This window comes from Melospiza melodia, chromosome 30, assembly GCF_035770615.1.
Source record: "Melospiza melodia melodia isolate bMelMel2 chromosome 30, bMelMel2.pri, whole genome shotgun sequence".
Taxonomy (NCBI): Eukaryota; Metazoa; Chordata; class Aves; order Passeriformes; family Passerellidae; genus Melospiza; species Melospiza melodia.
Genome location: NC_086223.1, coordinates 5,272,919 through 5,288,255, shown reverse-complemented (window position 1 = coordinate 5,288,255; position 15,337 = coordinate 5,272,919). Strand labels below are relative to the sequence as shown.

Genomic DNA, 15,337 nt, shown 5'->3' with positions numbered 1-15,337 from the left:
GGTTGGTTGGGAAATCCTGTCCCTCCTGCTGCCCCAGAGCTGGGAATGCCCTGTGCCTGGCAAATTTTCCATATTTCCATTTATTTATCCATAAAATCCTCCATTGGGAGGGTGGCAGGAGGGGACAGGGCTGAGGGGACACCTGGGGACACTGAGGGACAAAGGAAGGGAGGTGCTGCAATGCCGAGGGATACAGAGAGGGAAAATCCTTTCCTGGAGAGAAGCTCCAGGGAGACCTCAGAGACCCTGCCAGGGCCTGAAGGGGCTCCAGGAGAGCTGGAGAGGGACTGGGGACAAGGGATGGAGGGACAGGACCCAGGGAATGGCTCCCACTGCCAGAGGGCAGGGATGGATGGGAGATTGGGAATTGGGAATTGTTCCCTGGGAGGGTGGGCAGGCCCTGGCACAGGGTGCCCAGAGCAGCTGGGGCTGCCCCTGGATCCCTGGCAGTGTCCAAGGCCAGGCTGGACGTTGGGGCTGGAGCAGCCTGGGATGGTGGGAGGTGTCCCTGCCATGGCAGGGGGGGCACTGGGTGGGATTTAAGGTCGTTTCCAACCCAAACCATTCCATGATCCTGTGATCTCCCTTTCATCCATAACAAAAACTTGCTGGTCCCTTGAACATCCCAATCCCATCCATCCATCCATCCATCCATCCATCCATCCATCCATCCATCCATCCATCCATCCATCCATCCATCCATCCATCCATCCATCCATCCCAAAGGGGCAGCCTCCCTGCCAGGACCCCTCCTCATCCCTGGGAATTCTGCTTCCCTCCAGCAGCCAGAACGAGCAGCAGCCTTTCCCTGTTTAATTTTTCAGGCTGTTCCAGGAGACACTCCTGGAGGGGGTGGGGGATGAGCAGGATCTGTTTCTGTGCCTTTCGAGCTGTTTTCCCTTATTTTGATTTATTTGGGATCATCCCAGTCCCTGGGGGCAGCAGCTGAGCAAGACTGGCAGATGGGTGACACCCCCGGCTCTGGATGCCAGGAGCATCCCTGCATCCTTCCCTCCTTCCTTGCCGGGAATCTCTCTCCTTCCCCAAGCCCTGCTCCCGCCTGCAGCTCCTGAGGCTGCCCAAGGTGTTACAGGATTCTGGCTCTGCTCCCTCACTGCCACTCCTGATTCCCAAGGGATGCTGAGGTGGGAAGGGAATTTTGTCCTTTCCCCCTTTCCCCAGCACAGAGAAGTTGTGGAAGTAGCATCCCCTGCCTGCCCTGGGATGGCCCCACACAGGAGAGCAGGTTATAGGACACTTGTTTCCTCCTGTTCATGATTAAAAATTGAGTTTAGTAGGGAGGAGCAAGGATCTGAGTATTGAATTCCTGGCTCCTGCTCATCCAACAAAACCTTTCCCAGCCTGGGGCTGGAATCCTGTTGCTTTCTGCTGCTCCTGGATTATATAAGGAGCTTTTTAATAAAATCCATGGAGCTCTGGATCTTCTGGCTCTTGTCCCTCTCCTGGTCACCCTTCATTGCCACACATGATTCCCAAGGGATGCTGAGGTGGGAAGGGAGTTTTATCCTTTCCCCAGCACAGAGAAGTTGTAGAAGCAGCATCCCTGCCTGCCCTGGGGTGGCCGCACACAGGACAGCAGGTTATGGGACCCTTGTTCCATCATTGTCATGATTAAAAATTGAGGAGCTGAATATTGAATTTGAGGAGCTGAATATTGGATTCAAGGAGCTGAATATTGAATTCCTGGATCCTGCTCATCCAGCAAAACCTTTCCCAGCCTGGGGCTGGAGTCCTGGTGATTTCTGCTGCTCCTGGATTATGTAAGGAGCTTTTTAATAAAATCCATGGAGCTCTGGATCTTCTGACTCTTGTCCCTCCCGTGGTCACACTTCACTGCCACACCTGATTCCCAAAGGATGCTGAGGTGGGAAGGGATTTTTATTCCTGGAGCAGCATCCCAGGTACATCCCTGCCTGCCCTGGGATGACCCCCAGGGGAGCATCTTCCCAGACATTTGTTCCCTCCTTTTAATGATTAAAAATTAAACTTAATAACTTAATTAATTAATAGAACATGAGCAAGGAGCTGGAATATTGAATTCCTGGCTCCTGCTCATCCAGGAAAACCTTTCCCAGCCTGGGGCTGGAGTCCTGGTGCTTTCTGCTGCTCCTGGATTATGTAAGGAGCTTTTTAATAATATCCATGGAGCTCTGGATCTCCTGGCTCTCCTGCCTCCTCCTTTCCCTGCCACACGTGATTCCCAAGGGATGCTGAGGTGGGAAGGGGATTTGTATTCCTTGCTCATGGAAGCAGCATCACCTGGCAGGAGCATCCCTGCCTGCCCTGGGATGACCCCAGGAGAGCAGCTTCCCAGAGTTTATTCCCTTTTCAATGATTAAATAGGAGTGAGGAGCTGGAATATTGAATTCCGGGCTCCTGCTCATCCAGCAAAACCTTTCCCAGCCCTGGGCTGGAATCCTGAGGCTTTCTCCTGCTCCTGGATTATGTAAGGAGCTTTTTAATAATATCCATGGAGCCATCTGGCCCCAGATTTGGGATGCAAATGCAATATGTTCCCTAAAAATAGCACAGCGGCTCCATGGGGTTGTACAACACCTCCTGCTCCTCGGGAGGGGAGGGAGCTGGGAGAGGAGGGAGCAGGGAAAAGCCTCCTCTCCAGGCTGGGGAGGAGCTCTGGATCCCAGTTCCTGCCCCTTCCCACTCCGTGACCCAGGGATGGGGTGGAAAGCACCCAAATAAACCCAAATCAGGAATTTCTGCAGGGAGGCTTTGAGTCCCAGCCCAGGGCAGTTGGGGGCTGGGGTTTGTCCTGGATATTTATCCCAGTTGATGCTGTAGGAATTCCAGAACCGTGGAATGCTTTAGGTTGAGAGGGGCTTTAAAGTGCATCCCCTGGGCAGGGACACCTCCCCCTGTCCCAGGTTCTCCAAGCCCTGTCCAACCTGGCCTGGGACACGTCCAGGCTGGAATTCCAGAGGAAGCATTGGCTCCGTGCCCTCATCCCTTGGGATCAGACTGCAGATACCCTTTTGCTTCTTTCCCAGCCTTTGCTCCATCCTAAACTCCCTCTGTCTCCCTCTTTTCCTGGCAAATCCATTTTCCCTCCTCTCTCCCATTCCTGCCGTGCCCTCTCTCCAAAGCAAAGGGAAATGACAGCAGAGGTGACATTCTGTGGTGGCAGCTGGGATGACTCCAAACCACCCTGGGCAGCCCCTTCTAGGGCCTGACCACCCTTTCCATGAGGGAATTTTCCCTGAACCCAGCCTGAGTCTCCCCTGACACATCCTGGGGCTGTTCCCTCTCATCCTGTCCCTTTTCCCAGGAGAAATCCCAGTCCCTCAGCTGCCTCACCCTGTCTGGAAGCTGTGCAGTCAGAAGTTCTCCCGCGCCTCCTTTTCTCCAGGATGGATTTATTCCCTGGGATCCAGCCAGGCTGGGCTCCCCAGACCCCACAGAGCCCCCAGGACTGACTCCTGCTGTATCCCAGGGGAGCAGCCCCTTTTCCCAGGTGGATGTGGCAGACAGATCCCTTTTATCCACCAGGAAATTTCTTGTCCCTGATTGCTCCCAGAGCTCAGCCCACAGCAAAAACACCCCCAGGACAAATCTGGAGTGAGTGATTTTCCCTGGAAAAGCTGCGTGGCCTCAGGGGGGATCAACACTCAGATTCCAGCTTCTCCTCCCCGTTCCCAGGGAACTGAAACCCCAGTTCCATGGAAATCAGAGCCCTCTCGGGGCAGCCAAACTGGTGAAACTGGTGCCTTCACAACTCCACGTTTTCCCAGGGTGGGATTGCAGCTCCCGCTTCCTTGGAGCCATGTTTCCATGGCAATTGGATTTTTTGTTTTAATATACATGCCTTGGTTTGAAAGGCCAGGTGTCTGCCAAGGGAGGCAGGAGCCTCTCTTGAAATGGAAAATGGAAACCCCCTCCCTTTTAATTGCTATAAATTTGAAATTAAGGGGCTCTCAGGCAGAGATATGGGAGCAGGAATAGAAATTCTTTATTAGGGACGAAATTAAAAATAAACAATGCAGTGATACAGGGGTCTCCTCCAGCCAGGTCTCATAAGCTCTTGGAGATCCGTATCACACCCAAGATAGCGCAGCCACCTCAGAAGGCATCAAATCAGCAGGATGGCTTCTGTGGCAGTGTTGGAAACAGAAAAGTTTTAATAAAAGGCAAAATAAAAAAGCTCTTTACAGAGAAAAACCGAGCCAGGTGCAAGAGGCTCTTGCTCCTGGTAAAACACACCAGAAAAGCAATTGATTCCTGTGTTCTCTTCTTTTTCTAGTGAATTGCTTAGATGGGACCTTTTGGCCCCTGTCCAATTGGCTATGCTTAAGTTTGAGGTCCTATGAGGTGTCTTTTTACCCAGTTGAGGAGAGAGATTTCTGGGGTTTTTTCCTTTTTTAGGGGACAAAAGATAATTTTGTCACTCTGTCAACAGGGGACACATTCCTACAATGCAGTAATACACAACAACCCTGCCAGAGTGAGAATAGGAGCTGGCACACTGTGTGTCAGGGTGGTGGCACAGCCCCATCCCATGGGGGCTCAGCCCTCCTGCAGTGCCAGCTGTGGCTCTGCTGCAGCAGGGATCCTGCACAAGGGGAGAATTTTCCTCTGCAGCTCCAGGGCTGCTGGAGATGGGCCTGGGCTCCCTCTGGCCATGCAGGGCAGCAGAAAGCTGCTCCTCTGGGAATGCAGTGGGCAAAGGCTGCTGGGGTGTCCCAAAGCTCAGACTGGATCCAGATAGGAATGTTTGAAATCTCAGATTGGATCCAGGTAGGAATGTTTCAAACCTCAGATTGGATCCAGGTAGGAATGTTCCAAACCTCAGATTGTATCCAGGTAGGAATGTTTGAAACCTCAGATTGTATCCAGGTAGGAATGTTCCAAACCTCAGATTGTATCCAGGTAGGAATGTTCCAAACCCCAGATTGTATCCAGGTAGGAATGCTTGAAATCTCAGATTGTATCCAGGTAGGAATGTTCCAAACCTCAGATTGCATCCAGGTAGGAATGTTTGAAACCTCAGATTGGATCCAGGTAGGAATGTTCCAAACCCCAGATTGTATCCAGGTAGGAATGCTTGGCTCCTCCCCTGGGCAGAGCATCTCCCCATGGGATGATGGAATTTGATCAGCCATGCAGGGACACTCACTGGCCATGAGTAGAAGATAATTAATAATTAATGACCCATGAACAGAAGAGATCTTCTGGAGGGAGGATTGGCTGTGGGAGAGATCAAGAAAATGCCCAATGAACAGAGATAACTGCCCCAGCTCTGGCAGATGATAACAGAACACACACCCCAGCCACACCTTGCATTTCCAACCCAAGACAGTGTAAATCTTTGTTTGGGAAAAATGTGAGTGTTGGGAGTTTGGTCAAGAGTCCTGCATGGATAAGGAGGGGTTGGAGGTGCAGGAGCTTCCCTTGGAGCATAGGGAGCATTCAGGGATTCCCTGCCCAGCAGGGCCTGGGGGTGACCTGAGGACACACATCCAAGTCCTGCTTCCCAGAATAATGAGGAATGTGTAATAATATGTTACTCTTCAGGTCTTATGAGCTCTCAGAGAATCTTTCACACCTGAGATAGCCCAGCCACTCCAAATGGCATAAAATCAGCAGGATGGCTTCTGAGGTAGTGTTGGAAACAAAAAAGGTTTTAATAAAAGGCAAAATAACAAAGCTCTTACAGAGAAAAACCAAGCCAGGGGCAAGAGGTCCTTGCTTCTACCAAAACACCCACAAAAGCAATTATTGTCTTTGTTCTCTTCTTTTTCTAGCTAATTACTTGGGTGGAACCTTTTGGCCTCTGTCCAATTGGCAGCCCCAGGTCTGAGGTGAAGTCCCCAGGGTCCTATGAGGTGTCTTTGTACAAACTGAGGAGAGAAACTTCTGGGCTTTTTTTCCTTTTAAGCAGACAAAGAATAATTTGGTCACTCCATCAACAGGCAGCACATTCCTACAGGAGGATTTGGGGAATCTCAGGGTTGGTGGGAACAGGGAGCACACCCAGAGCAGCCTCACAGCACTGGGAATTCCTGCCCTTCCCAGGGGTCACACAGGAGGTGGGGAGGTTCCTGGGAAGCAGGGGATCCCTGGAAAATGGGGGATCCTGGAAGATGGAGGATCCCTGGAAATTGTGGGAGCCCTGGAAGAGGGAATCCCTAGAAGGTTGGCGATCTCTGGGAAGGTTGGAGATCCCTGGGAAGAGGGAATCCCTGAAAGGCTGGAGATCCCTGGAAGGTTGGGAGATCCCTGGGAAGGTGGGGGAGCCCTGGCTCACTGTTTCCATGGTGATACCAAGCAAAGGATGCTGGAAAACCTCGGGATGACCTCAGCATCCCACAGCATTCCTGGGCCATGTCAGGCCCCTGCTCCAGGTCCCAGAGTGCCTTCCAGGGATGCACATCTGGGACCCCTGCCAGATGCAGTTCCTGGGGCTCCCCCTGGGCCCCTCCTGGGGTTTGGGGGCACCTGGGGATTGGAAGAGCCCTTGGAATTCCTTGAGATATCATTCCCGTTTTACGGAGGGGAGACTGAGGCCTAGGACAGTGAAACCTTTCCCAGCTCTGTTCCCTCTGTCCAGAGCAGGAGATTTGCAGGAATTAAGCGAGGAATTCTCAGATGGAGCCGTGTGGGACCTGCTTTGGCTTTGTCCAAGCAGGAACATCCCCCCTGGAGCTGCTGGCTGGGGATGACAATTCCAGAACTACAAGACCACAATTCCAGGGCTGGGGATAACAACTCCAGAGGATAACAATTCCAGGACTCGGGATAACCATTCCAGAGCTGAAGAATTACAATTCTAGAGCTACCAAATCACAACTCCAGAGCTACAGGATCACAATTCCAGACCTGGGGATGACAATTTCAGAGCTGGGGATACCAATTCCAGAACTCAGGATAACAATTCCAAAGATGGAGAATAGCAGTTCCAGAGCTGAGGGATGACAATTCCAGAGCTGGGGATAACAACTCCAGAGCTGGAGATAACAGTTCCAGAATTGAGGAATAACAATTTCAGAGCTAGGGATAACAGTTCCAGAGCTACATGATCACAATTCCAGAGCTGGGGATAACAACTCCAGAAGATAACAATTCCAGAACTACAGGATCAAAATTCCAGTAACTTGGGATAACAATTCCAGAACTACAGGATCACAATTCCAGGGCTACAGGATAACAGTTCCAGAGCTGGGGGATAACAATTTCAGAAGTGAGGAATAGCAATTCCAGGGCTGTTGATAACAGTTCCACCAGAAGCACCTCCCAGCTCCAGCTGTATCCTCATTTCCCCATAAATCAGTGCCAGGATCAGCTCCAGCTGTTCATTCCCAGAGGGAATTGGATGTGTTTGCACAGGGCCAGGCAGGGTGAGAGGGAAGCTCCCTGCTTTTGGCAGCACTTGGCATTTTAATTCCTGACTTTTCAGGGATGAGCTTGGTCCCAGCCCTGCTGGAGCTCCCTGTAGAGTTTTCCAGGGATGCTCTTCCCAAAAAAGTCATGGAAGGACAACAGCAGGAGCAAGAGCTGAGTTTCCCTCTGCAGCCAGCTGGGAGCAGGTGCTGAATTAATCCCAGCTTTAATTCAAGCTCCTTTAATCCTGCAGGGGAAAGAGCAGCTCAGGATTTGTTGGGAGACCCCACCCTGAGAGCAGGATTGGATTTAATGAGTGGGAAAATGCAGTTCTCAAGGAATTCTGGATTATTCCCAATCTGGGATGCTCTAAAACCTGAATTTCCAAGCTGGAGATGAAGGAAGGGGTTGGGCTTCCCCACATCCCAAAATAAGGCTTAAAACTGGGATGTGCCAAATCCCAAGGGATTGGGATTGATTTCGAATTTATCTGACCCAATCCAAAGATTTCAGCGTTATTTTTCCCCACATTGATGGGTGATTCCATAAAATGGGCTCAGGATTCATTGGGAGACTCTGCTGGGTGCAGGAGTGGATTTACTGTGTGGATAAATGCAGTTTCCAAGGAATTCTTTATTATTCCCCACCTGGAATGGGCTATAAACTGAATTTCCAAGCCCTGAGAGTGGGGCTGGGGATAAATGAAGCATTCCCAACATCCCAAACAAGGGGATGTTGTTTGGGATGGTGCATGATAAAAACTGGGAGGTGCAACCCAAATCCCAAGGGATTTGGATTGGTTTTAGTTTCTCTGAGCAAATCCAAGGATTCCAGGATTATTTTTCCACAGAGTGATGGGTGTTTATAAAACATGAGAAGAGGAGTGGCTCAGCCCCAGAGGTTCAGGAGAAATTCCCAGAAAAAGCCATTCTAAATAATGCTAAAATTGGAAAAAAATGAAAAAAAAAAATTGTCAAATTGGAAAAAAAAAGTCAAATTGGAAAAAAAAAAAAAAAAAGTCAAATTGTCAAAAACTCCTAAAATTGGAAATATGAATAAAATCATGGCTGGAATTTTCCCCTGGGATATTCAGAGCCCTCTCCAGTGCCAGGGGTTGCCACAGAGCCCTTTGGGATTTTTTGTGTGTCCAGGGAAAATTCCTTCAGAAATGAGTGGCCCCAAACCCGGATTTTTGGTGCTGCTGGTTCCTCCCTTTCCCCACAATTCCAAGAAATATTCAATCCCCACTAAAGCTCCTGGATCCCTGGTGGAATATTTAGGATGCAGTTAATGAGTTCTGATCCGGGCATTTCCATCCAAGCTGGGCTTTTAATTTGCCTCTCCTGGCAGCAAACAGGAATTTTGGAAGGAATAGATTTTTTTATGAGAAGGGACAATTTTTCCAAGCCAATCCCATGTTTTTGGTTTCATCCTTGTGCAGGAGAAACAAGGAAAGCTAAAAAAATCCTGTTTATTTTGTTTTCCTGGGTATCATCACTGATGGAATTCTGCAATTTTGGGGTTTAATCCCAAAGTTTTTTCCATGCTGTGGCCCTTCCCTCCCTCTCCATGGGCACCCCTGGCTTCATTCCAGAATTTCTCATTTAGAATTCCAAATCCTCCTGGTTTTAAGATTAATTTGAATACCTGCAGGCTGGACTTTGGCATGGATGGACAGGGATTTACCCATGGACAGACCCCTGGGCATGGGAAATCCATGGAATTCAAGCTGGGGCAGGTGCAGAAATGGGCAGAAGAGTTGTGGATGGAAAATATTTTGGGAAAATGCCTGTTGCCCAACAAATTAAACGAAACAGGAGTTTTTTCATCTGAGGTGTCAGAGAATTAGTGAGGGAAGCAGATGGAATCTCCTCCGGAGTGCTGGAAGGGGATCAACACCCAGCAGAGCCGTGGGGGTGGGATGGGACCAGCAGGAGCGGGAAAATGGGATGGGAATTGGGGCTGGGGGGCCTGGGGGGAGCTTGGGAAGGGCTTGAGCCTGGCCTGGAATGGGATTGGGGCAGCTGGGGCAGAGCCTGGGGTGCTGTGGGGCTGTGCAGATGGGATTGGGATGGGGGTGGGATAGGATTGGGATGGGATCGGATGGGATTGGGATGGGGTTGAGATTGGACTGTGGTGGGGTCAAGATGGGGTCAGGATGAGATTGGGATGGGATTGGGATGGGGTTGAGATGGGATTGGGATGGGGTTGGGATGGTGTTGGGATGGGGTTGGGATGGGGTTGGGATGATGTTGGGATGGGATGGGATTGGGATGGATTGAGATGGGAATGGGGTGGGATTGGGATTGGGATTAGTGTCGACAGAAGGAGACCAGGACATCAATTAGATCATCACAGGCCCAATTTTATTGATCAGTACAGCAGATTAAATACAGTTCATAATGAGCTTCATACATATTGCAAAAGTTGAGCTCAGGATTGGTTAGTTACATATCAGCAACTGCGCCTACTTCTGCATTCCTGTGGTTCTACTTTTGATACTTTCTACATATTCTCAGGAAGAATCTCTCTTCCCTATCCTCATGTTGCGGCAAGGGCATTCTGTCCTTGCCTGTCATTGGTCACCGACTGCTGACTTCTCTTTTCAGCTTAACCAGCGGCAGTATGTCAGCATGGCCTTTCTCAGCTAACCAACTATTAATAATATTCTCCACAGATTAGGATTGGGATTGGGATGGGGCTGGGATTGGGATGGGGTTAGGATGGGGATGGGGTTGGGATGGGGTTAGGAAGGGATTGAGATGGTGTTGGGATGGGGTTGGGATTGGGATAGGATTGGGATTGGATGAGATTGGGATAGGATTGGGATGGGGTTGAGGTGGGATTGAGGTGGGTATGGGATTGGGTTGGGATGGGATGGGGTTGGGATGTTCTCCATCACCAAAATCATTTGGGAAGAGCTGGTAGGGGTTTGTTCCCAAAAACTGTGGGAATGTGTGGTTTGGGGCTGGCGTTTTCCCAGGAGGTGACAGCAGAATTCCAAACTCCTGGATCAGCCCTTGGCCATGGCTTTGCTGAGCTGGGAGGTGACACTTTGGAGAGGCTGTGAAGGAGGGGATCCGAGCACTGGGATGCTCCTGTTTGTCCTGGCAATTCCCAACCTAAACCCATCCCACCTGTGGGGTCTCACTGTGTTTGCCTTGGCAGCTCCTGGGTGAGCAGGGTCTGTTTAGGGGCAATTTTGGGAAGGAATTCCTCCCTGGGAGGGTGGGCAGGCCCTGGCACAGGATGCCCAGAGCAGCTGGGGCTGCCCCTGGATCCCTGGCAGTGTCCAAGGCCGGGTTGGACAGGATTTGGAGTACCTGGGACAGTGGGAGGTGTCCCTGCCATGGCAGGGGTGGCACTGGGTGGGTTTTAGGTCCCTTCCCACCCAAACCATTCCAGGATTCGATGATCCTGTGGGAAAATCCTGTTGGGAGAAGGCAGCAGATCCCTTTGCCAGCAGAGTTAAATCCTGAATTCCTGAGATCCACAAAACCTCATCCAGAGTCCCCTCACTGTCCCCTTGTCCCCTGACCATGTCCTCCCACCCCTCTTTGTGCAGACCATGGAGAAGCAGCTCCAGAGCTGTGGATGGCTGGGATTCCCAAGGTTCTCCCAGAGCTGTCAGAAATTGAAATGCACAATGAAATTGTAGGAAAATGCTACGGGGTAGTGGGAGGCTGAGGAATGATTCATCCTCCCAACAGAAACTCCTCAGATGTGGAGGTGGCACTGCTGGCCACCAGCAGGGATCCAGAGCCAGGAATATTCCAGGTTTAGGTCAAATTGGGCCTCGTTAACAACTTCCTCTGCCAGTCCTTGTTCCCAGATGGAATCTGGGGTTTGCTGAGGGAGCCACAGGAATCCCCAGGAGAGGAGGTGACACCGCGGGTATGTGGGGACAGGAGACAGGAGCCCACAGGGCTGATCTGAGCTCATCAATTCTGCTTCCAAAACCACTCTGTGACTTTGGTCCACTCGTTTTAATGCAACAAAGGGATTGACCTCAAGTTCCTCCACATGGATTTGGGATGTGGGAGCCCCCCATCACTCCGAGCTCTGATGTGTCCCAGCCCAAAAGGCCTTTCCAGCTTGGAGCTGCTGCCAAACCCAAAATTCCTTGAAATTTAGGACATTTTTAATGTCATTTCATGACCAACATTCCCAAGTGGCCTTGGGCTGTGCCAGGGATGGGACAGCAGAGGAGCATCAATGAATTCATGAATCCTTAGTGCTGGAGCCCTCCTGGAGAATGAGAACAGCTCAGGTTGGGGAGGGAGGAGCTGGTTTGGTTTGGTGATGTGGGAATGTCACCAAAGTGTCCTGGAACCAAATTCCAGCTGGAAAGGGAAGGTTTTCTCCTGGTTTCTCTTCCTTGGAAGTTCAGAGCAGGCTGGAGCCGCTGTGCCAGGGAGGGGGAGCTGGGATCAGGAGCTGGGGATGCTCCTGGTGCCCATGGGAGGTGATTTGGGATGAGGCCCAGGAGTGATCTGCTCCTGGCAAACCCTGCTGCTGGATCTCCTCCCTCAGTTACCAGGGATCCGATCATCCAGGTGGGAACATTCCAGCTGTTCCTGAGCTCCTTAACCTCCCCCTTCCCTTGCAGAGGAGACGACGTTCGAGGCCGGAGTCAAGGTGCAGATCCACAGCCAGTCCGAGCCTCCCTTTGTCCAGGAGCTGGGATTTGGGGTGGCCCCTGGATTCCAGACCTTCGTGGCCACCCAGGAGCAAAGGGTAAGTCCCAAATTCCTGTTCCACCCCAGGATCCCTCCAGGGCTTCTGTAATTGATGCCCCTTGAGATGCAGCTCCATCGTTAACAGGGTTTTGATGCCTTGTTTCAGATTTCTTGGGATGAGGGCAGCTTTTCCAGGTTATCTCCCATGGTTATTCCAGAGTCCTGCATTCCCACAGTTCCTTAAAGTCCCTCAGTAATTCCATCTCCAGGATGGATTTCATCCCTTGCTCTTCCATGGTTGGAGCTGAACTATGCTCCACGTGTTGGGTCCTGTCCAACCCACTGCAGTTTTCCTGGTAAAAACACATTCCAAGGAAATAAAAAGAGGCAGGAGGACAGAGTTTCCTGAAGGAGAACAGCAGGAATCTTTCAGGTGACACCAAAACATCCAAATGATTGATAGCAAACTCTCCTGGGATACCTGGGAATCATCATCTTCTGTGAATCCCAGCAGTGACACATCCAGATGGATGGATGGATGGATGGATGGATGGATGGATGGATGGATGAATGGATGGATGATGGATGGATGGATGGATGGATGGATGGATGGATGGATGGATGGATGGATGGATGGATGATGGATGGATGGATGGAGGATGGATGGATGGATGGATGGATGGATGATGGATGATGGATGGATGGATGGATGGATGGATGGATGGATGGATGGATGGATGGATGGATGGATGGATGGATGGAGGATGGATGGTGGATGGATGGATGATGGATGGATGGATGGATGGATGGATGGATGGATGGATGGATGGATGGATGGATGGATGGATGGTGGATGGAGGATGGATGGATGGATGGATGGATGGATGGATGGATGGATGGATGGATGATGGATGGATGGATGGATGGATGATGGATGGATGGATGGATGGATGGATGGATGGATGGATGATGGATGGATGGATGGATGGATGGATGGATGGATGGATGGATGGATGATGGATGGATGGATGGATGATGGATGATGGATGGATCATGGATGGAATGCATGGATGGAATCCACGGATGGATGGATGGGCAGGGGTGGAAAGGGCTGGACAGGGCATCATGTCGTTCCTGATGCTCAAAGATTTTGGGAACTGCTCCTCAAGTCAGACCCACCTGGCAGCTCCAGCAGTATTGAAAAGATTTGCCTTCCTTAAAAATCCCATCTTGAACAAGATTTGGGAGCAGGGCTGGGAGCTGGAGCCTGCAGAGAGGATCTCAAGGGCTTTGGGTTAAATTGGTGCAAATTCCAGGACTTTGCTGCAGCTGCTGAAATCCTTCCCCACCCCACTGCCAGCACTACCTAGTCCAATATTTCCACTGAAAAATGAGAATTCCAACCAGAACATCATCCAGATGAGAGGGGAAAACATTCCACCCCAAATCCCCCCTTCCACGTGGGAGATGTAGAGGACAGAAGAACAGATTTAGGCACTCTCAGATCCAGGGTCTCCCTTTTCCAGGGGTTGTGCCAGAGTTTTGGGAGAGGGAAGGGCTCATTCCTGGGATTTTCTGACTGGTTTAAAATCATCTGAGGGTTCCAAAGCCTTTTCTCAGGAGAGCTGGAGAGATCTCCAGCATTCAGCTCCTACCCTAATCCCTCTTCCCAGGAAATAATTTTTAACCTAATTACAACCATTAATAACTTCCTCTAATTAATTATTAGTCCTCAGGGACCTTGGGCTTCCCCTGCCTTCCCAATGTGCAGCTTTTATCCCAATCCCTGATTTAGACTGGGGTTTTTCCAACTAAATCTCTCTTTCTGTGCTGCTCCTTTAATAAACCAGAGCCAAAGGTGGAAGAGCTCCAGTAAATCCCCCAGGGACTGAGCCCAGGCAGTTATTGGGGTCCTGAACCCGCAGTTTTACACCCTGGGCCATAAAATAAATGATCCTGCAGCTGGAAAATGAAACAGGAATAAAGAAAAAGTGGAGCTGATTTCCCATCTTCCAGCTCATAGCAGCCTCAGGGAGTTAAAATCTCTTTTTACAGGGATAAAAGGTGTGGAGTGGGGAAGATTTGGGATGATGAGGAACGGGTCAGAATTTGGGATGTTGGGGGTTCATTCCTGGCTGTGGAATTGTTCCCTGTGGCCCTGCTCAAATCCCTCCCTTCTTTCCCCATCCCACTGTGCAAATCAGAGCATTCCCTGGGATTTGCTCCCTGATTCTCTGCCTTCCCAGGGCTGCAGCTGCTCAGCACCAGTGAGGATTCACATCTTGGGACCATAAATCCTGGCTTTCCACCCAGTGCTTCCCAAAATCCCCCTGTCCAGAGCCAGCTCTGCTCCATGGTTGGCATCTCATTAAAAATCTCCCTTCACAAGGAGCTTTAAGGCTGGAAAAATGGGAATTAAATCAGCTTTGCTCCTCCTCCTGCAGAGGCTGAGCCCCGTGGTTCCTGCAAGGAGACACTCCTGGGATGCATTTCCCACCTTGGGAGTTACTGCAGGAGTGACCTTGGGAGGGACCTGGCAGTGGCAGGGTGGAAATGCTGAGTCAGCAGCAAAAACTGCTGAGGAAGCAATTCCAACAGGAATTGTCCATAAAATGTGGTGGATGGGTTAAAGAGCCCAAGCTGCTTCTGGACACGTGGCCAAGGGAGATGTTTCCTGGTTAAATAAACGTGGGATTTTCATCCTGGAGGGGCCACCAGGGGTGACCAAACTGAGACCTTCCAGGACCTGAAGGGGCTGCAGGAAAAATGGAGAGGGAATATTTCCAATATTTCCATGGAGAGGGATGGAGGGACAGGGAATGGCTCCCAGTGCCAGAGGGCAGGGCTGGATGGGAGATTGGGAATCAGGAATTGTTCCCTGGGAGGGTGGGCAGGCCCTGGCACAGGGTGCCCAGAGCAGCTGGGGCAGCCCCTGGATCCCTGGCAGTGCCCAAGGCCGGGTTGGACGGGGCTTGGAGCAGCCTGGGACAGTGGAAGGTGTCCCTGCCATGGCAGGGGTGGGAATTCAATGATTCTTAAGGTCCCTTCCATCCAAACCATTCCAGGATTCTCTTAGGCAATGGGTGGAGATGAGGCAGAGCCTGGAAGAGGCAGAGGGTGGGAAGGGAGGTTGGGAAGAGCCATCAGATCCGAGGATGAGGGAATGGTTTGGGTTTCCTGCTCCCCCTGTGCCCTGTGGAAGAGAGGATTTTATAAAAAGGTGGAAAAGTGAGGACAGGAAAACTTCAGAGTCCAATTCCTCCCAGCCCCCAAACTGGCACCTCTGCCAGAGCTTGGGAATTGGC

The 15,337-nt window shown here is 50.9% G+C and overlaps 1 protein-coding gene across 2 annotated transcripts in view; it reads left to right on the top strand.

The window, feature by feature from the left end:
- Window positions 1-15,337, top strand: part of LOC134430874 (acid-sensing ion channel 2) — a 500,756-nt gene that overhangs the window by 467,090 nt on the left and 18,329 nt on the right. For both annotated transcript variants that reach the window (XM_063178759.1, XM_063178760.1), the window contains exon 3: window positions 11,963-12,090. In XM_063178759.1, coding sequence (XP_063034829.1) covers window positions 11,963-12,090 — 128 coding nt within the window. The remainder of the gene's footprint in view (window positions 1-11,962; window positions 12,091-15,337) is intronic.